General features: G+C 39.5%; 1 protein-coding gene across 4 annotated transcripts in view; it reads left to right on the top strand.

Annotated features, from left to right (window-relative positions):
- ZNF157 (zinc finger protein 157) overlaps window positions 1-20,902 on the top strand; it is an 86,695-nt gene that overhangs the window by 39,598 nt on the left and 26,195 nt on the right. The window contains exon 3 of one of the 4 annotated variants that reach the window (XM_049871309.1): window positions 12,182-12,444. The exons of the other annotated variants lie outside the window; for them this stretch is intronic. Coding sequence (XP_049727266.1) covers window positions 12,400-12,444 — 45 coding nt within the window. The 5' untranslated portion in view covers window positions 12,182-12,399. The remainder of the gene's footprint in view (window positions 1-12,181; window positions 12,445-20,902) is intronic. 4 annotated transcript variants of the gene reach the window in all.

The following is a 20,902-nucleotide window of genomic DNA, read 5'->3' as shown; positions in this document are numbered from 1 at the left end:
AATTTTTTTTATTAACTTTTATTAAGCTTCAAGTGAACGTTTACAAATCCATTCAGTCTGTCACATATAAGTTTACATACATCTCACTCCCTACTCCCACTTGCTCTCCTCCTCTTCAGTCAGCCCTTTCAGTCTCTCCTTTCGTGACAATTTTGCCGGCTTCTGTCTCTCTCTATCCTCCCATCCCCCCTCCAGACAAGAGTTGCCAACACAATCTCAAGTGTCCACCTGATATAATTAGCTCACTCTTCATCAGCGTCTCTCTCCCACCCGCTGACCAGTCCCTTTCATGTCTGATGAGTTGCCTTCGGGGATGGTTCCTGTCCTGTGCCAACAGAAGGTCTGGGGACCATGGCCGCGGGGATTCCTCTAGTCTCAGTCAGACCATTAAGTTTGGTCTTTTTATGAGAATTTGGGGTCTGTGTCCCACTGATCTCCTGCTCCCTCAGGGGTCCTCTGCTGTGCTCCCTGTCAGGGCAGTCATCGATTGTGGCCGGGCACCAACTAGTTCTTCTGGTCTCAGGATGATGTAGGTCTCTGGTTCATGTGGCCCTTACTGTCTCTTGGGCTCTTAGTTGTCGTGTGGCCTTGGTGTTCTTCATTCTCCTTTGCTCCAGGTGGGTTGAGACCAATTGATGCATCTTAGATGGCCGCTTGTTAGCCTTTAAGTCCCCAGACGCCACATTTCAAAGTGGGATGCAGAATGATTTCATAATAGAATTATTTTGCCAATTGACTTAGAAGTCCCCGCAAACCATGTTCCCCAGACCCCCGCCCTTGCTCCACTGACGTTTGAAGCATTCATTTTATCCCGGAAACCTCTTTGCTTTTGGTCCAGTCCAATTGAGCTGACCTTCCATGTATTGAGTGTTGTCTTTCCCTTCACCTAAAGCATGTCTTATCTACTGATTAATCAATAAAAAACCCTCTCCCACCCTCCCTCCCTCCCCCCCTCGTAACCACAAAAGTATGTGTTCTTCTCACTTTTGCTATTACTCAAGATCTTATAATAGTGGTCTTATACAATATTTGTCCTTTTGCCTCTGACTAATTTCGCTCAGCATAATGCCTTCCAGGTTCCTCCATGTTATGAAATGTTTCACAGATTCGTCACTGTTCTTTATCGATGCGTAGTATTCCATTGTGTGAATATACCACAATTTATTTACCCATTCATCCATTGATGGACACCTGGGTTGCTTCCAAGTTTTTGCTATTGTAAACAGAGCTGCAATAAACATGGGTGTGCATATATCTGTTTGTATGAAGGCTCTTGTATCTCTAGGGTATATTCCCAGGAGTGGGATTTCTGGGTTGTATGGTAGTTCTATTTCTAACTGTTTAAGATAACGCCAGATAGGTTTCCAAAGTGGTTGTACCATTTTGCATTCCCACCAGCAGTGTATAAGAGTTCCAATCTCTCCGCAGCCTCTCCAACATTTATTATTTTGTGTTTTTTGGATTAATGCCAGCCTTGCTGGTGTGAGATGGAATCTCATCGTAGTTTTAATTTGCATTTCTCTAATGGCTAATGATCGTGAGCATTTTCTCATGTATCTGTTGGCTGCCTGAATATCTTCTTTAGTGAAATGTGTGTTCATATCCTTTGCCCACTTCTTGATTGGGTTGTTCGTCTTTTTGTGGTTGAGTTTTGACGGAATTATGTAGATTTTAGAGATCAGGCGCTGGTCGGAGATGTCATAGCTGAAAATTCTTTCCCAGTCTGTAGGTGGTCTTTTTACTCTTTTGGTGAAGTCTTTAGATGAGCATAGGTGTTTGATTTTTAGGAGCTCCCAGTTATCGGGTTTCTCTTCATCATTTTTGGTAATGTTTTGTATTCTGTTTATGCCTTGTATTAGGGCTCCTAACGTTTTCCCTATTTTTTCTTCCATGATCTTTATCGTTTTAGTCTTTATGTTTAGGTCTTTGATCCACTTGGAGTTAGTTTTTGTTCATGGTTTAAGGTATGGGTCCTGTTTCATTTTTTTGCAAATGAATATCCAGTTATGTCAGCACCATTTGTTAAAAAGGCTTTCTTTTCCCCAATTAATTAACACTGGTCCTTTGTCAAATATCAGCTGCTCATACGTGGATGGATCTATGTCTGGGTTCTCAATTCTGTTCCATTGGTCTATGTGCCTGTTGTTGTACCAGTACCAGGCTGTTTTGACTACTGTGGCTGTATAATAGGTTCTGAAATCAGGTAAAGTGAGGCCTCCCACTTTCTTCTTCTTTTTCAGTAGTGCTTTGCTTATCCAAGGCTTCTTTCCCTTCCATATGAAATTGGTGATTTGTTTCTCTATCCCCTTAAAATATGACATTGGAATTTGGATCGGCAGTGCGTTAAATGTATAGATGGCTTTTGGTAGAATAGACATTTTTACTATGTTAAGTCTTTCTATCCATGCAGCTCTAATTTTTATGATTTGTTTTCTTCTGGTGCCTGATGGATTCTTTTGTTGCTCGCTTTCTCTTTGTTCAAGTTGTAGGGACAGTTCTCTGATTTTGGCTCTTTCTTCTTTATGTATGTGTGCATTTGTCGATATAAATTGGCCTCTGAGCACTGCTTTTGCTGTGTCCCAGAGGTTTTGATAGGAAGTGTTTTCATTCTCGTTGTATTCTATTAATTTCTTTATTCCCTCCTTAATGTCTTCTATAACGCAGTCTTTTTTCAGGAGGGTATTGTTCAGTTTCCAGGTATTTGATTTCTTTTCCCTAATTTTTCTGTTATTGATTTCCACTTTTATGGCCTTGTGGTCTGAGAAGATGCTTTGTAATATTTCGATGTTTTGGCTTCTGGAAAGGTTTGTTTTATGACTTAATATGTGGTCTATTCTGGAGAATGTTCCATGTGCGCTGGAAAAAAAAGTATACTTTGCAGCAGTTGGGTGGAACGTTCTTTATAAGTCTGTGAGGTCAAGTTGGTTGATTGTAGCAATTAGGTCTTCCGTGTCTGTATTGAGCTTCTTACTGGATGTCTTCTCCTTCTCCGAAAGTGGTGTGTTGTAGTCGCCTGCTATAATTGTGGAGGTGTCTATCTCACTTTTCAGTTCTGTTAAAGTTTGTTTCATATATCTTGCAGCCCTGTCATTGGGTGCATAAATATTTAATATGGTTATATCTTCCTGGTCAATTGTCCCTTTAATCATTATGTAGTGTCCTTCTTTATCCTTTGTGGTGGATTTAAATTTAAAGTCTATTTTGTCAGAAATTAATATTGCTACTCCTCTTCTTTTTTGCTTATTGTTTGCTTGATATATTTTTTCCATCCTTTGAGTTTTTGTTTGTGTCTCTAAGGTGTGTCTCTTGTAGGCAGGATATAGACAGATCGTGTTTCTTTATCCAGTCTGAGACTCTCTGTCTCTTTATTGGTGCGTTCAGTCCATTTACATTCAGCGTAATTATAGGTAAGTATGTGTTTAGTGCTGTCATTTTGATGCCTTTTTATGTGTGTTGTTGACAAGTTCATTTTTCCACTTAGTTTTTTGTGCTGAGATGTTTTTCTTTGTAAATTGTGTGTTCCTCATTTTCATAGTAGTTGACTATAGGTTTGCTGAGTCGTTATGTTTTTCTTGGTTTTTATTTTGAGTTATGGACTTGTTATACCTCTTTGTGGTTACCTTAATATTTACCCCTATTTTTCTAAGTAAAAACCTAACTTGTATTGTCCTATATCACCTTGTATCCCTCTCCATATGGCAGTTCTATGCCACCTGTATTTAGTCCCTCTTTTTGATTATTGTGGTCTTTTACATATCGACTTCAATTATTCTGTCTTGAGCATTTTTTTTCTTTTTAAAATTAATCTTAATTTGTTTTTGTGATTTCCCTGTTTGACTTGATATCAGGATGTTCTGTTCTGTGACCTTGTGTTGTGCTGGTATCTGATATTATTGGCTTTCTGACCAATTTCCTTTAGTATTTCTTGTAGCTTTGGTTTGGTTTTTGCAAATTCTCTAAGCTTGTGTTTATCTGTAAATGTTTTAATTTCACCTTCATATTTGAGAGAGAGTTTTGCTGGATATATGATCCTTGCCTGGCAGTTTTTCTCCTTGAGTGCTCTAGATATGTTATCCCATTGCCTTCTTGACTGCATGGTTTCTGCTGAGTAGTCTGAACTTATTCTTATTGATTCTCCCTTGAAGGAGACCTTTCTTTTCTCCCTGGCTGCTTTTAAAATTTTCTCTTCATCTTTGGTTTTGGCAAGTTTGAGGATAATATGTCTTGGTGATTTTCTGTTTGGATCAATCTTAAATCCGGTTCGATGAGTATCTTGGATAGACATCCTTTCATGTTTCATGATGTCAGGGAAGTTTTCTGCCAACAGATCTTCAACTATTCTCTCTGTGTTTCCTGTCCTCCCTCCCTGTTCTGGGACTCCAGTCACAATGAAGTTATTCTTCTTGGCAGAGTCCCACATGACTCTTAGGGTTTCTTCATTTTTTAAAATTCTTTTATCTGATTTTTTTCAGCTATATTGGTGTCAATTCCCTGGTCCTCCAGATTACCCACTCTGCATTCCAATTGCTCGAGTCTGCTCCTCTGACTTCCCATTGCGTTGTCTAATTCTGTAATTTTATTGTTTATATTCTGGATTTCTGAATGTTGTCTCACTATGGATTCTTGCAACTTATTAATTTTTCCACTATGTTCTTGAATAATCTTTTTGATTCCTTCAACTGCATTATCAGTGTGTTCCTTGGCTTTTTCTGTAGATTGCCTTGTTTCATTTTTGAGGTCATCCCTGATGTCTTGAGGCATTCTGTAAATTGGTTTTTTATATTCTGCATCTGGCAATTCCAGGATTGTATCTTCATTTGGGATAGATTTTGATTCTTTAGTTTGGGGAGTTGTAGAAGTAATCATGGTCTGCTTCTTTATGTGGTTTGATATTGACTGCTGTCTCTGAGCCATCACTAAAATATTGTAGTGATTTGTTGTATATTTGCTCACTGAGTCTTATCTTGTTTTGTTTTCTTTCAGTATATGTAGATGGGCTATTAGATTGCGCTGTCTTGATTGTTGTAGCCCTTGAGTCTCTTATGTCCTATTACCAGCTGGTTTGGGTTGTTACCAGATATATAAGCCTAAGAGTCCATTCACTATTCTTGAGTAGAATCTGATTTTGGGTCATCAAGTGTGTGGTGCAGACTGTCATCTATCCACCTTGAGACGTAGTGGTGATAGTTGTGTGCACCAGATTCTAGTAGCAGCAAGGGTACACACTCTAGGGGGGCAGGATGCTGACAGGTTTCCCCCAAGTGCCAGTGAGGTAGGTGTGTCTGTATTCCTAAAGCGCTTTGGTAGGTGGGCTCTGCAGCTGTACCTTAGGCACCCAGTGCATGTACCTGTACAGATTGGTAGGTGTCACCCTTCTTAGACCCCTAAGGCCGGAGGGTAGGTGGTCTGGGGGGAGCTTCAGCCCTCAGTTCCCTGTTGTGGGTCAGTGAGGGCTCTGTTGAATATGCAGAGATATCAGACCTGGGAAACTTGTCTTTCCAGTAATCCGCTAAAACAATTACAGTCAGATCCCTATCAGAAATGTCTTTGCATTATAATAGCTACCTTGTTCCCTGTAGGGATGAATTCCCAAGACTGTGGATCACATATGCTGGGCTGGAGCTGGTTCTGTGTTTTTAGTCCAATTAGGGAAGGATTTTTGGTCCCTGAGTTTTCTGTAGCTGCTTCTCTCAGGCCAGGAGAATGGGTTAGGAAAAGACAAAAAAAAAAAGAAAGAAAAACCGCAGAGCAGTTTACTCTCTGGCTCAGGAAATTCCAATGTTAATGAAACCGCCTGGGAAGGGGAGGGGAGGGTTCAGATAAATAGGAGAGAGTAGCACCCTGGAATATAGACAAAGTTACTTATCTTGCTTGGGATGACTGTTTTATCTGAGATTCCCGAGGGGGGCACGTTGACTGTTTGCGCTGGCTGGGTAGAGATTTCCCCCGAGGGTCAGGCCCGGGTCCCGTGCTTGCGTTGTCTCAGAGGCCGCAGTTAGTTCCTCCGCTCCCAGTCCAAAGCCCAGCGCCAAGGTTCCCCTGCTGGGACGCCGCTTTCCTGGCTCCAAAACCAGTCTCTGCCTCCTGGTTACTTCTCCTCCTGTCAGCCGCGTCGCTGGGCTGCCTGCGTGCAGTGGCTGGGCTTCCCCCGAGGTCAGTTCAGGGGGCTAGGGCTGTGCCCTGTTTGCACCGTCTCAGGATGCCATGCTCAGCTCCCCTGCGCCCAGTGCAAAGCCCGGCGCCAAGGTTTTCTGACTGGGACGCTGGCTTCAGGCTCCGAAAACAGTCGATGCTTCCCCGTGGTTGTTCGTGCTCAGTCTCTGTCACTCAGGTCAACTCTTTAAATCTGTGTTTGTTGGTCAGCGTTCGTAGATTGTCATGTATGTGATCGATTCACTTGTTTTTCCGAGTCTTTGTTGCAAGAGGGATCCGAGGTAGCTTCTACCAGTCAGCCATCTTGGCCCCCCTTGCCATATGTATTCTTGCAGTGCAGTGAATTACTTAATATGGCTGTTCTAGCCTCAGTCTTTGTATCTCCTGCCAAATGAGTAGGTGGGACTATGCAAATGAGGTACTTGTGGCCCACCAAGTGGATTGAATGGCTTACTAATAATGGAAATAAGCTGTGTGGTACCCTTGTGGGGATGGGACCATGCACATATGGTATATGGGACCCTAACAAGGGGATTGGTCAGTTCTTTCATCCTGCTAGGCTTATAGGGAGACATGGAGAAGAAAGAGGAGCCGTAACACAGGAAGATACAGAGAGGCAGCAGAGGCAGCAGAACCAGGACAGAGACTGAGAGCTGTAACGCTGGAGGTGGCAAGAAGCACTGGCTAGAAAAAGCGGTAGCCAAGGCAGCAGAATTAGGAGACTAGCAGGACACTGTGTGGTGGGCTTCCTGGCCTACGAAGTGAGAGAATCAAAGCTTACTGGTGGAGTGACATGCCTCTGGGCACTTATTGGCTGAGCTAAAAGAGCTTTGTAACACTTGCTTGAGTAAGGCATTGGCCAGGCCAAGAAGCCAAGGGCCAGAGAGAGGACTTCCTGTGGGCATGGCTCAGAAGAGGCTGTCCTGATCGAAGAATTCTATCTTGAGTTGTTTTTGATCCTGACTTGTAACCTGCTACTTCACTATAGTGGTTAAGTGCTACAGCTGCTAACCAAAAGGTCGGCAGTTCAAATTCACCAGGCGCTCCTTGGAAACTCTATGGGGCAGTTCTACTCTGTCCCACAGGGTCGTTATGAGTCAGAATTGACTCGTCGGCAATGGATTTTATACTTCAGTAATAAACCTCATAACTGTGAGTATTGTCTGTGAGTTCTGTGTGGCCATTGCAACGAATTCTCAAACCCATCAGAGAAGTAGAGAGTGCTGTGGGAGGGGCGGTCGATGTCAGAATTGGTAAAAAGGTTGGAGGGTGGAGGTATATCTGACCTCTGCCTCATAGGAATCAGCCTTGGGCTGTTGATCTTAATTCTCCTTTCTCCTTGTGAAGTTAGAGGAAGTGAGACTACCCCAATCCCACCGTTTTCTCAGTTCTCTAAAATGGTAGATACTTTCTCTATACCTCTCCTTGCTTCCTTCTGAGCCCTCACCAGAATTGCCTTTGAGGTCCATAATTCTACCAACCATCTTTTCAGGGCAATCTAGGCTTTTACTATTAGGCACCTTAGAATTCTTCCAGCCTCTACACATTTCCTGATTCCAAAACCACTTCCACATTTTAGGTGTCTGTTAGAGCAGCACCCCACTCTCCTGGTCCTAAATTCTGTCTTAGTTATCCAGTGCTGCTACAATAGAAATACTACAAGTGGGTGGCTTTAACAAACAGAAATTTATTTTCTCACAGTTGATGAGGCTAGAATTCCGAATTCAGGGTGCCAGCTCTAGGGGAAGGCTTCTCTGTCTGCTCTGGAGGAGGGTCCTTGTCTGTTCTGCTCCTTGACTATCTTCATGTGGCTTGGCATCTCTCTTTCGCCATCTCTGCTGGTTTCGATTTGCTTGTTTTATATCTCAAAGGAGATCAACTCAAGAGGTTAGGATTTACAACCCATTTTTTGGGGGGGGACACAATTCAGTCCATAACATTAGGTGTGTATGTGTTTGTTTGTGTCACTTCTATTAGATCCCTAGGGTATATATACCTAGGAGTGGAATTGCTGGGTGATATGGCAGCTCTACCTCTAGTTTTTTGAGGAACTGCCAAGCTGTTTTCTACAACTGTTGTACCATTTTACATTCTCACCAACAATGGATGAGGGTTCCAATTTGTCCACATCCCCTCCAACACTTGTTATTTTATTTGTTTGTTTTGGCCATGCTAGTGGGAGTGAAGTGGTATTTCATTGTGGTTTTGATTTACATTTCTCTGATAGCTAATGACAAGCACCTTTTCATGTGTCTGTTGTCCATTTGAATATCCTCTTTGATGGAGTGTCTGTTCATGTCCTTTGCCTAGTTTTGATTGGGTTGTCTTTTTGTTGTTACATTGTAGAAGTTTTCTATATATTTTAGATATCAGACCCTTATTGGTTATATTGTTTTCAAAGATTTTTTTTCCCAGTCTGTAGGTTGTCTCTTTACGTTTTTGATAAATACTTATATTCATCAAAAGACTAACTTTTATGAGGTTCTAGTTACCTATTTTGTTTTCTGTTGCTTGTGCATTAGTTGTTGTGTTTGATAATCTACCACTGAAACAAATTAGGTCCCAAAGCTTTCCCCTCTATTTTACTGCACAGTCTGTTATTGAAATTTCCTCCCCGATCAAGGGTCCTATATAGGATCACACATTACATTTAGTTGTCATTTCTCTTTAGCGTCCTTTAGTTTTTTACGTTCTTTTTTTACCATGACATTGATATTTTTGAAGAGTAGAGGCCAATTTTTATGTAGAATGTTCATATTTACATTTTGTGATGATTCCACATGATTATATTCAGGCTAGGAAGTTTTAGCAGGAATACTGAGTTTTTTTGTGTCCTTTTTGTGCATTATATCAGGAGACATGTGATATTGGTTTATTCCATTATTAGTATTGAATTGGAATTAATGCTGTAAGTATGAACTAATTGTTTAAAATATATGTATTTGTGTTTATGTATGTTCATATGTGTGTGTATTATAAAACTTTATTTCTAAGTTTTTCCTTTGGAAGGGCCTAGAAATAATGAAACCTAAATATCAATGTGCCCACCCAGTGCCCAGAACCTGGTTGTTAAATATCATTTCCCCCTAAAATAGCCAGGGCTTCTTGGAGAAATAGCCAATTCTAGGATTGGGGCAGGGAAAGTACAAGATCAGTCTGGAACACCTTATACTAGAAAATGAGGTCATGTGTAAAAAAAACTATCGGGACATGTCATCAGGAATCGGATGGCAGGGCTCCCCAGAGGCCAAATTTGAGATAATTTTATCTTCAAAATGAATAATGATAGTAACAGATTATAACCTATTGAATAAAATAAAATAAATCATGAGTCCATACTTATGATAAATGAATAAATCAGGGAAAAGGGAAAGCTCTTCCTTACAGTGGAATGCCAGTTAATAAATGTAGAAGGAATGTCAGAGTTAGAAAAATAACCATTTTGCAATCATTGTAGTAATATATGTATATGTATGCATAGCCTATGATACTTTTGAGAGCAGAAATTGTTTATAGCTCTCTAGACCTTGAGGACAGTAGTTTCAGATTTACCAGAACTAGCTATCTAAAATAAATTGGGATTAAATAAATGTGTTGCACTTTCCAGGGGCATGTGCAATTGAAAGTAGTAGTCCTGGAACCATAATCCCTAATCAAAAAATATAAAGCTTTTAAAGTGAAATTATTTTAGATATCTCAAAAATAATAATTTGGTGTGAGGATTTTCTCCCCTCCTCCCCCCCAGTAACTGAAAGGGGAACTGTGATGCAATGAATTCCTTTATGTAGCCTTTTGCCTTGGTTCTTTGGACAAAACAGATTGGGAGATATTTCCCTTATGCCCTGAGGAGTTACCTTTGCCCTAGTTTTTTGGAGAAACAATTTAAGAGACCTCCCAGGTTGCTTTCTACCCCAGAGGGTTGTTACTTTTTTTTTTTCACTTAGAACAGAGGAGTAACATTCTTTATTCCATTCAAAAAAATACAGAAAATACAGATAACAGAAAGGAGGCAGAGCTATCCCTTTTAGTATCTGTATCCCTTGAGGGTTGTTACTTTTTCCTAGTCTGTGTCAGCATAAAATTTTACTCTTGTACAAGACCTGAGTTGATTGACACCTTATGGGTAGTTGAAGATTAGTTGAACTCTGGTCTGGTGAGAGAGGCCCTGCCTTGTAACTGATGAGGACTGGAATGTATAAATGGCCGATCTGCAGAGGTTCTAGAGGCCTCCTGGTTGACAGGAGCTGGGAGAGGAGCATGTCCTTTGGGACACAGAGGTCCTTCTCAGGACTGGTTAAAAAGGCTGCGACTGAAAAAGCAGCAGAGAGCTATGCTGGCTAAGAGAACTCAGCAAGCTGCCTGGGCCAGTTAGCAGCAGAGAGGCCTGGAGGGAAGCTGTCCTGCACTGAAGAAGGAAGGGATGTACTCTCCACTTACAGGGAAGGCTTTCAGACCTTGTCTGTGTGCTTCCCGATCCTGATCCTGAGTTTTAGCCTGTTAGTTCCCTAATAAACCACATAACTGTGAGTATGGTCTGTGAGTTCCGTGTGGCCATTACAACAACTTATTGAACCCAGCAGAGAAGTAGTGAGTGCCATGGGGTCAGGGGGGATAGCTGGTGTAGGAAATGGTGGAGAAATTGGAGAGTTGGAGATAATGTCTGATCTCCACCTCTTAGGAAACAGTTTTGTGCTGAGCCTGATTCTTATCCCTCAAGAATTTAGACAAGTCTTTACACTATGTTACATGAACAAGCTAGAAATATTTACCTCGCCAAATTGTATCATTTTAGTCCTTTCCTATTTTTTCATCACTAAATACTTCAGTGCATATGTTCTAAGAGTATGAATGTTCTCTTGCTTAGTCACTGTATAATTATTAAAATCAGGAAGTTTAACATTGATACAATTTAATTCATAGTCCATATTCAAATTTCATGAGTTGTCCCAATAATGGCTTTTATACCTATTCCACTCTCCCCCACCCTCCCAAGTTCCGGGATCTAATACAGGATCATGCTTCATATTTAGTTGTGTCCAGCCCCATTTCTATATCTGTTCCTGGTTGGGAGGCAACTATGTCCCTTACCTGCAACATCAGAGGGGTGCATACAGAACACCATGCCTGTATTGGCTATGGACCAGGTCCTATAGTTGAAGGTGACCTTGTTCTGTGTCTTCTCTATGTGAGTAAAGTATTGTTCCATCCACTGCCTGTGTGTAAGTTGTGCTTTTGTTGGTGACTCCAGACCTTGGCTTGACAGTTTGGTGCAGCGAGTAGGGTTGATAGTTTGGTACCATGAGTGGGATCAACAAACTACAAGTCCTTGTTGAATCTACATTTTGCAAATATTTTCTCCCAGTCGGTGGCTTGCCTCTTCAGTTTATTGACAGTGTCTTTTGAAAAGCAAATTTTTGAATTTTGATGAAGTCTAATTTATCAATATTTTTCTTTTATAGTTCATGCTTTTTGTGTTCTCCTAGAGGTCTATCTAATAGTTTTAGAACTTACACTTAGATTCATGTTCTATTTCAAGTACTTTTTGTATATAGGTCAAGGTTCATTTTTTTTTTTTAGATATGGCTATACAGTCGTTCCAGCACTATTTGTTAAAAAGATGATCCTTTCCCCACTGAATATTCTTGATACCTTTCTCAAGGTATTTGTGGCCATATATGTGTGGGTCTATTTCTGGACTCTATTTTGTCCCATATACATCTTTACAAAAATGCCACAGTGTCTTGAAAACTATAGCTGTATAATAAAAAAAGTCTAGTGTAAATCCGCTAGCTTTTTTCTTCTTTTTAAAGATTGGTTTGGCTAGGCTAGGTCCTTTGCATTTCGTTATCAATTTTATAATTAGCTTGTTTCAAATTTAATTTGTAGTTTTATTGTATTGTGATCAATGTTGTTTGTAATACTTCTGTTTTAAGAAATCTATGGAACCTGTTGATATTTTCTATGCATAGTATGTGACCATTTTTTGTGAATGTTCCATGTGTACTTGAGGCATATTTTGTATTTTCAGGGTGTAATGACCCAAGCCATGTATTTCAATTGCCTCATATGCATACGAATACTGGTCAGTGAATAAGGAAGATGGAAGAAGAATTGATGCATTTGAATTATGGTGTTGGCGAAGAATATTGAATATACCATGGACTGCTAGAGGAAAGAAGAAATACAGCCAGAATATTCCTTAGTAAGAAGTGAGGATGGTGAGGCTTCATCTCACGTACTTTGGACATGTTATCAGGAGGGACCAGTCCCTGGAGAAGGACATCATGCTTGGTAAAGTACAGGGTCAGCAAAAAAGAGGGCGACCCTCAATGAGATGGATTGACACAGTGGCTGCAACAATGGGCTCAAGCATAACAATGATTGTGAGGATGGTACAGGACCGGGCAGCGTTTTGTTCTGTTGTACATGGGGTCGCTATGAGTCAGAACCGACTCCACGGCACCTAACAACAACGACAACAATGCTCAATATATATATCCAAAAAATCCACCGGATTATGTTGTTTAGGTCTTTTATGTCATTACTTATTTTTTGTCCACTTAATGTGTCTTATATTGAGAATAGTATGTTAAAAGTCTCCCATTAGAGAATGTTTCTATTCCTTCTTGCATTCCTGTAATTTTTGATTTATGTAAGCTGTTGCTGTGTTATTTTGTGCATAGGTATTCACATATGTCATCATTGTATCTTCATTGTGGATGGGGCTTTTAACATTACAAAGTGTCCTTTGTCTCATTTAATGCTTTTTGGCCTGGATTCTACTTTATATGGTATCAGTGTTGAAACCCCTGCTTTTTTTTTTAAATTGTTTTCATTAGACTGGTAAATCTTTGTTCATGCCTTTATTTTTAGCGTTTTTGAGTCAATGTGTTTTAAGCATGTCTCTTGTATGTAGGATTGAGTTTTGCTTTATGAGGCAACGGGAAAATCCTGTTAATAGGTGAATTAAGCCCATTCACATGTATTAGTATTCGTCTACATTTTTGCATTTTATCTTTTGTTTTAATTACTGTGTACGTTATATTATATTTAATGTGTTTCTTTTACTACTGAGTGTTTCCTCTAAATTTCTTTTGGTAATTAAGAAGGTTTGTATTTTTATTCTAATAGTTACCTTTGTATTAATACTTTTCATAATGCTCTTATGGTTGTTGTCAGTTGCCGTTAAGTTGGTTTTGACCTGTGGCAACCCCACATACAACAAAATGAAACCTTGCCCAGTCCTGCACTGATCTTGGTGATTGTTGGTATGCTTAAGTCCACTGTTATGGCCACTGTGTATTTTGAATGCCTTCCAACCTAGGGGGCTTGTCTTCCAGCACTGTATTGGACAATCCCCTGTTGTGATCCACAGGGTTTTCATTGGCCAGTTTTTAGAAGTAAACCACCAGGCCTTTCGTCCTGGTCTGTCTTAGTCTAGAAACTCCACTGAAATCTGTCCACCATGGGTGATCATTTGAAACACCAGTGTCATAGCTTCCAGCATCATAGCAACATATAAGCCACCACAGTATGACAAACTGACAGATGAGTGGTGGTTATAATGGCCTTAGTTGACCTTTTTTTCTTTCTTAATCTTTTACTATCTGATATGTCTTCCAGCTATTACCTGTATAGCAGCCAGTGAAATCATTTAGCTTTTCCCTTTCTTTCTCCCTTCTCTTCCTATTTCTTAGTTGCATTCTTTCTACTTTGCCATAACATATAATGTTTACACATTAGCCTTCAATCCATAACCCCAACCTTCTGTTTTAGTCTTAGCTTTACACTTAAGTAAATGCTCACTGTCAGTCCTTTTGCCAAAATTTTCCCACTTTGCTTGGATGAAGCTCATCTTTTAGTATAGCACTATTCAATAAAACTCCCTGGGATGATGGAAATGTTCTATATCTGTGCTATGCAATTCCATAAGTAGCCACACATGGCTTTTCTATGACTTAATTTTTTTACTTTGTACTTTAAGTGTCTTGAAAATGCATACTATTTCCTTGCTTTGTATGTTGTATAAACCCAGTACCCAGTGCCGTCGAGTCAATTCTGACTCATAGCGACCCTATAGGACGGAATAGAGCCGCCCCATAAGGTTTCCAAGGAGTTGCCTGGCAGATTCAAACTGCCAACCCTTTGGTTAGCAGTTGTAGTACTTAACCACTACACCACCTAACCTTCCAACCTAGCACTTAACCACTACACCACCAAGGTTTCCCATGTTGTATAAGAAACTACTAAACTTATTTCTAGAGCACCTATTTTGCATTTCTGCCAGCAAATCTTTTTTTTAAATAATTTTTATTGTGCTTTAAGTGAACGTTTACAAATCAAGTCAGTCTGTCACATATAAGCTTATATACATCTTACTTCATACTCCCACTTACTCTCACCCTAATGAGTCAGCCCGCTCCCTCCTTCCAGTCTCTCCTTTCGAGACGGTTTTGCCAGTTTCTAACCCTCTCTACCCTCCCATCTCCCCTCCAGACAGGAGATGCCAACACAGTCTCAAGTGTCCACCTGATATAAGTAGCTCACTCTTCATCAGCATCTCTCTCCAATCCATTGTCCAGTCCCTTCCATGTCTGATGAGTTGTCTTCGGGAATGGTTCCTGTCCTGGGCCAACAGAAGGTTTGGGGACCATGACCTCCGGGATTCTTCTAGTCTCAGTCAGACCATTAAGTCTGGTCTTTTTATGAGAATTTGGGGTCTGCATCCCACTGATCTCCTGCTCCCTCAGGGGTTCTCTGTTGTGCTCCCTGTCAGAGCAGTCATCGGTTGTGGCCGGGCACCATCTAGTTCTTCTGGTCTCAGGATGATGGAATTCTTTAGTTCATGTGGTGCTTTCTGTCTCTTGGGCTCATAGTTATCGTGTGACCTTGGTGTACCTCATTCTCCTTTGCTCCAGGTGGGTTGAGACCAATTGATGCATCTTAGATGGCCGCTTGTTAGCATTTAAGACCCCAGACGCCACACTTCAGAGTGGGATGCAGAATGTTTTCTATAGAATTTATTTTGCCAATTGACTTAGAAGTCCCCTTAAGCCATAGTCCCCAAACCCCTGCCCTTGCTCCGCTGACCTTCGAAGCATTCAGTTTATCCCAGAAACTTCTTTGCTTTTGGTCCAGTCCAGTTGAGCTGACCTTCCATGTATTGAGTATTGTCCTTCCCTTCACCTAAAGTAGTTCTTATCTACTGACTAATCAGTAAATAACCCTCTCCCACACTCCCTCCCTCCCCGCTCTGGTAACCACAAAATAATGTGTTCTCAGTTTATACTATTTCTCAAGATCTCATAATAGTGGTCTTATACAATATTTATCCTTTTGCATCTGACTAATCTCACTTAGCATAATGGCTTCCAGGTTCCTCCATGTTATGAAATGTTTCACAGATTCGTCACTGTTCTTCATCGATGCGTAGTATTCCATTGTGTGAATGTACCATAATTTATTTAACCATTCATCCGTTGATGGTTGATGGACACCTTGGTCACTTCCATGTTTTTGCTATTGTAAACAGTGCTGCAATAAACATGGGTGTGCATATATCTGTTCGTGTAAAGGCTCTTATTTCTCTAGGGTATATTCCGAGGAGTGGGATTTCTGGGTTGTATGGTAGTTCTATTTCTAACTGTTTAAGAAAACGCCAGATAGATTTCCAAAGTGGTTGTACCATTTTACATTCCCACCAGCAGTGTATAAGAGTTCCAATCTCTCCGCAGCCTCTCCAACATTTATTATTTTGTGTTTTTTGGATTAATGCCAGCCTTGTTGGAATGCGATGGAATCTCATCGTAGTTTTAATTTGCATTTCTCTAATGGCTAATGATCGAGAGCATTTTCTCATGTATCTGTTAGCTGCCTGAATATCTTCTTTAGTGAAGTGCGTGTTCATATCCTTTGCCCACTTCTTGATTGGGTTATTTGTCTTTTTGTGGTTGAGTTTTAACAGAATCATATAGATTTCAGAGATCAGGTGCTGGTCGGAGATGTCATAGCTGAAAATTTTTTCCCGATCTGTAGGTGGTCTTTTTACTCTTTTGGTGAAGTCTTTAGATGAGCATAGGTGTTTGATTTTTAGGAGCTCCCAGTTATCTGGTTCCTCTTCGTCATTTTTGGTAATGTTTTGTATTCTGTTTATGCCTTGTATTAGGGCTCCTAATGTTGTCCCTATTTTTTCTTCCATGATCTTTATCATTTTAGTCTTTATGTTTAGGTCTTTGATCCACTTGGGGTTAGTTTTTGTGCATGGTTTGAGGTATGGGTCCTGTTTCATTTTTTTGCAAATGAATATCCAGTTATGCCAGCACCATTTGTTAAAAAGACTATCTTTTCCCCATTTAACTGACACTGGTCCTTTGTCAAATATCAGCTGCTCATAAGTGGATGGATTTATATCTGGGTTCTCAATTCTGTTCCATTGGTCTATCTGCCTGTTGTTGTACCAGTACCAGGCTGTTTTGACTACTGTGGCTGTATAATAGCTTCTGAAATCAGATAGAGTGAGGCTTCCCACTTTCTTCTTTTTCAGTAATGCTTTGCTTATCCGAGGTTTCTTTCTCTTCCATATGAAATTGGTGATTTGTTTCTCTATCACCTTAAAAAATGACATTGGAATTTGGATTGGAAGTGCGTTATATGTATAGATGGCTTTTGGTAGAATAGACATTTTTACTATGTTAAGTCTTCCTATCCATGAGCAAGGTATGTTTTTCCACTTAAGTATATCCTTTTTAATTTCTTGTAGTACAGCTATGTAGTTTTCTTTGTATAGGTCTTTTACATCCTCGGTAAGATTTATTCCTAAGCATTTTATCTTCTTGGGGGTTACTGTGAATGGTATTGATTTGGTTATTTCCTCTTCGATGTTCTTTTTGTTGATGTAGAGGAATCCAAGTGATTTTTGTATGTTTATTTTATAACCTGAGACTCTGCCAAACTCTTCTATTAGTTTCAGTAGTTTTCTGGAGGATTCCTTAGGGTTTTCTGTGTATAAGATCATGTCATCTGCAAATAGAGGTAATTTTACTTCCTCCTTGCCAATCCGGATGCTTTTTATTTCTTTGTCTACCCTAATTGCCCTGGCTAGGACTTCTAGCACGATGTTGAATAAGAGCGGTGATAAAGGGCATCCTTGTCTGGTTCCCGTTCTCAAGGGAAATGCTTTCAGCTTCTCTCCATTTAGAGTGATATTGGCTGTTGGCTTTGCATAGATGCCCTTTATTATGTTGAGGAATTTTCCTTCAATTCCTATTTTGGTGAGAGTTTTTATCATAAATGGGTGTTGGACTTTGTCAAATGCCTTTTCTGCATCAATTGATAAGATCATGTTATTTTTGTCTTTTATTTATGTGATGGATTACATTAATGGTTTTTCTGATATTAAACTAGCCTTGCATACCTGGTATAAATCCCACTTGATCGTGGTGAATTATTTTTTTGATATGTTGTTGAATTCTATTGTCTAGAATTTTGTTGAGGATTTTTGCATCTATGTTCATGAGGGGTATAGGTCTGTAATTTTCTTTTTTTGTGATGTCTTTACCTGGTTTTGGTATCAGGGAGATGGTTGCTTCACAGAATGAGTTGGGTAGTATTCCGTCATTTTCTATGCTTTGAAATACCTTCAGTAGTAGTGGTGTTAACTCCTCTCTGAAAGTTTGGTAGAACTCTGCAGTGAAGCCGTCCGGGCCAGGGCTTTTTTTTTGTTGGGAGTTTTTTGATTACCTTTTCAATCTCTTCTTTTGTTATGGGTCTATTTAGTTGTTCTACTTCTGAATGTGTTAGTTTACGTAGGTAGTGTTTTTCCAGGAATTCATCCATTTCTTCTAGGTTTGCAAATTTGTTAGAGTACAATTTTTCGTAATAATCTGATATGATTCTTTTAATTTCAGTTGGGTCTGTTGTGATGTGGTCCTTCTCGTTTCTTATTCGGGTTATTTGTTTCCTTTCCTGTATTTCTTTAGTCAGTCTAGCCAATGGTTTATGAATTTTGTTAATTTTTTCGAAGAACCAGCTTTTGGCTTTGTTAATTCTTTCAATTGTTTTTTTGTTCTCTAATTCATTGAGTTCAGCTCTAATTTTTATTATTTGTTTTCTTCTGGTGCCTGATGGATTCTTTTGTTGCTCACTTTCTATTTGTTCAAGTTGTAGGGACAGTTCTCTGCTTTTGGCTCTTTCTTCTTTTTGTATGTGTGCATTTATCGATATGAATTGGCCTCTGAGCACTGCTTTTGCTGTGTCCCAGAGGTTTTGATAAGAAGTATTTTCATTCTCGTTGCATTCTATGAATTTCCTTATTCCCTGCTTGATGTCTTCTATAACCCAGTCTTTTTTCAGGAGGGTATTGTTCAGTTTCCAAGTATTTGATTTCTTTTCACTAATTTTTCTGTTATTGATTTCTAGTTTTATTGCCTTGTGGTCTCAGAAGATGCTTTGTAATATTTCGATGTTTTGGACTCTGCAAAGGTTTGTTTTATGACCTAATATGTGGTCTATTCTAGAGAATGTACCATGTGCGCTAGAAAAAAAAGTATACTTTGCAGCAGTTGGGTGGAGAGTTCTGTATAAGTCAATGAGGTCAAGTTGGTTGATTGTTGTAATTAGGTCTTCCGTGTCTCTATTGAGCTTCTTACTGGATGTCCTGTCCTTCTCTGAAAGTGGTGTGTTGAAGTCTCCTACTATAATTGTGGAGGTGTTTATCTCACTTTTCAGTTCTGTTAAAATTTGATTTATGTATCTTGCAGCCCTGTCATTGGGTGGATAAATATTTAATATGGTTATGTCTTCCTGATCAATTGTCCCTTTTATCATTATGTAGTGTCTTTCTTTATCCTTTGTGGTGGATTTAAGTCTAAAGTCTATTTTGTCCGAAATTAATATTGCTACTCCTCTTCTTTTTGGCTCATTGTTTGCTTGATATATTTTTTTTCCATCCTTTGAGTTTTAGTTCGTTTGTGTCTCTAAGTCTAAGGTGTGTCTCTTGTAGGCAGCATATTGACGGATCGTGTTTCCTTATCCAGTCCGAAACTCTGTCTCTTTATTGGTGCATTTAGTTCATTTACATTCAGCGTAATTATAGATAGATAAGTGTTTAGTGTTGTCATTTTGATGCCTTTTTATGTGTGTTGTTGACAATTTCATTTTTCCACATACTTTTTTGTGCTGAGACGTTTTTCTTAGTAAATTGTGAGATCCTCATTTTCGTAGTGTTCGACTTTATGTTTGTTGAGTCGTTACGTTTTTCTTGGCTTTTATCTTGAGTTATGGAGTTGTTGTACCTCTTTGTGGTTACCTTATTATTTACCCCTATTTTTCTAAGTAAATACCTAACTTGTATTGTCCTATATCGCCTTGTATCCCTCTCCATATGGCAGTTCTATGCCTCCTGTATTTAGTCCCTCTTTTTGATTATTGTGATCTTTTACCTATTGACTTCCATGATTCCCTGTTATGAGTATATATATATATATATATTTTTTTTTTAATTAATCTTAATTTGTTTTTGTGATTTCCCTATTTGAGTTGATATCAGGATGTTCTGTTTTGTGACCTTGTATTGTGCTGGTATCTGATATTATTGGTTTTCTGACCAAACAATATCCTTTAGTATTTCTTGTAGCTTTGGTTTGGTTTTTGCAAATTCTCTAAGCTTGTGTTTATCTGTAAATATCTTAATTTCGCCTTCATATTTCAGAGAGAGGTTTGCTGGATATATGATCCTTGGCTGGCAGTTTTTCTCCTTCAGTGCTCTGTATATGTCATCCCATTGCCTTCTTGCCTGCATGGTTTCTGCTGAGTAGTCTGAACTTATTCTTATTGATTCTCCCTTGAAGGAAACCTTTCTTTTCTCCCTGGCTGCTTTTAAAATTTTCACTTTATCTTTGGTTTTGGCGAGTTTGATGATAATATGTCTTGGTGTTTTTCTTTTTGGATCAATCTTAAATGGGGTTCGATGAGCATCTTGGATAGATATCCTTTCGTCTTTCATGATGTCAGGGAAGTTTTCTGTCAGGAGTTCTTCCACTATTTTCTCTGTGTTTTCTGTCTTTCCTCCCTGTTCTGGGACTCCAATCACACGCAAGTTATCCTTCTTGATAAAGTCCCACATGATTCTTAGGGTTTCTTCATTTTTTAAAATTCTTTTATCTGATTTTTTTTTTCAGCTATGTTGGTGTTGATTCCCTTGTCCTCCAGATGTCCCAGTCTGCATTCTAATTGCTCGAGTCTGCTCCTCTGACTTCCTATTGCGTTGTCTAATTCTGTAATTTTATTGTTAATCTTTTGGATTTCTACATGCTGTCTCTCTATGGATTCTTGCAACTTATTAATTTTTCCACTATGTTCTTGAATAATCTTTTTGAGTTCTTCAAGAGTTTTATCAGTGTGTTCCTTGTCTTCTTCTGCAGTTTGCCTTATTTCGTTTGTGATGTCTTGAAGCATTCTGTAAATTAGTTTTTTTATATTCTGAATCTGATAATTCCAGGATTGCATCTTCATTTGGGAAAGATTTTGATTCTTTTGTTTGGGGGGTTGTAGAAGCTGTCATGGTCTGCTTCTTTATGTGGTTTGATATCGACTGCTGCCTCCGAGCCATCACTGGGAAACTAGTTTTTCCAGAAAATCCGCTGACTGGGACGCTGGCTCCAGGCTCCGAAAACAATCGCTGCTTCCCCGTATTTGTTCGTTTTCTGTCTCTAAATCTGTTTTTGTTGTTCCGGGTTCGTAGATTGTTATG

This window comes from Elephas maximus, chromosome X (assembly GCF_024166365.1).
Source record: "Elephas maximus indicus isolate mEleMax1 chromosome X, mEleMax1 primary haplotype, whole genome shotgun sequence".
NCBI classification, from domain to species: domain Eukaryota; kingdom Metazoa; phylum Chordata; class Mammalia; order Proboscidea; family Elephantidae; genus Elephas; species Elephas maximus.
Note: the sequence above shows the minus strand (reverse complement) of the source record. Positions and strands in the feature narration are given on the sequence as shown.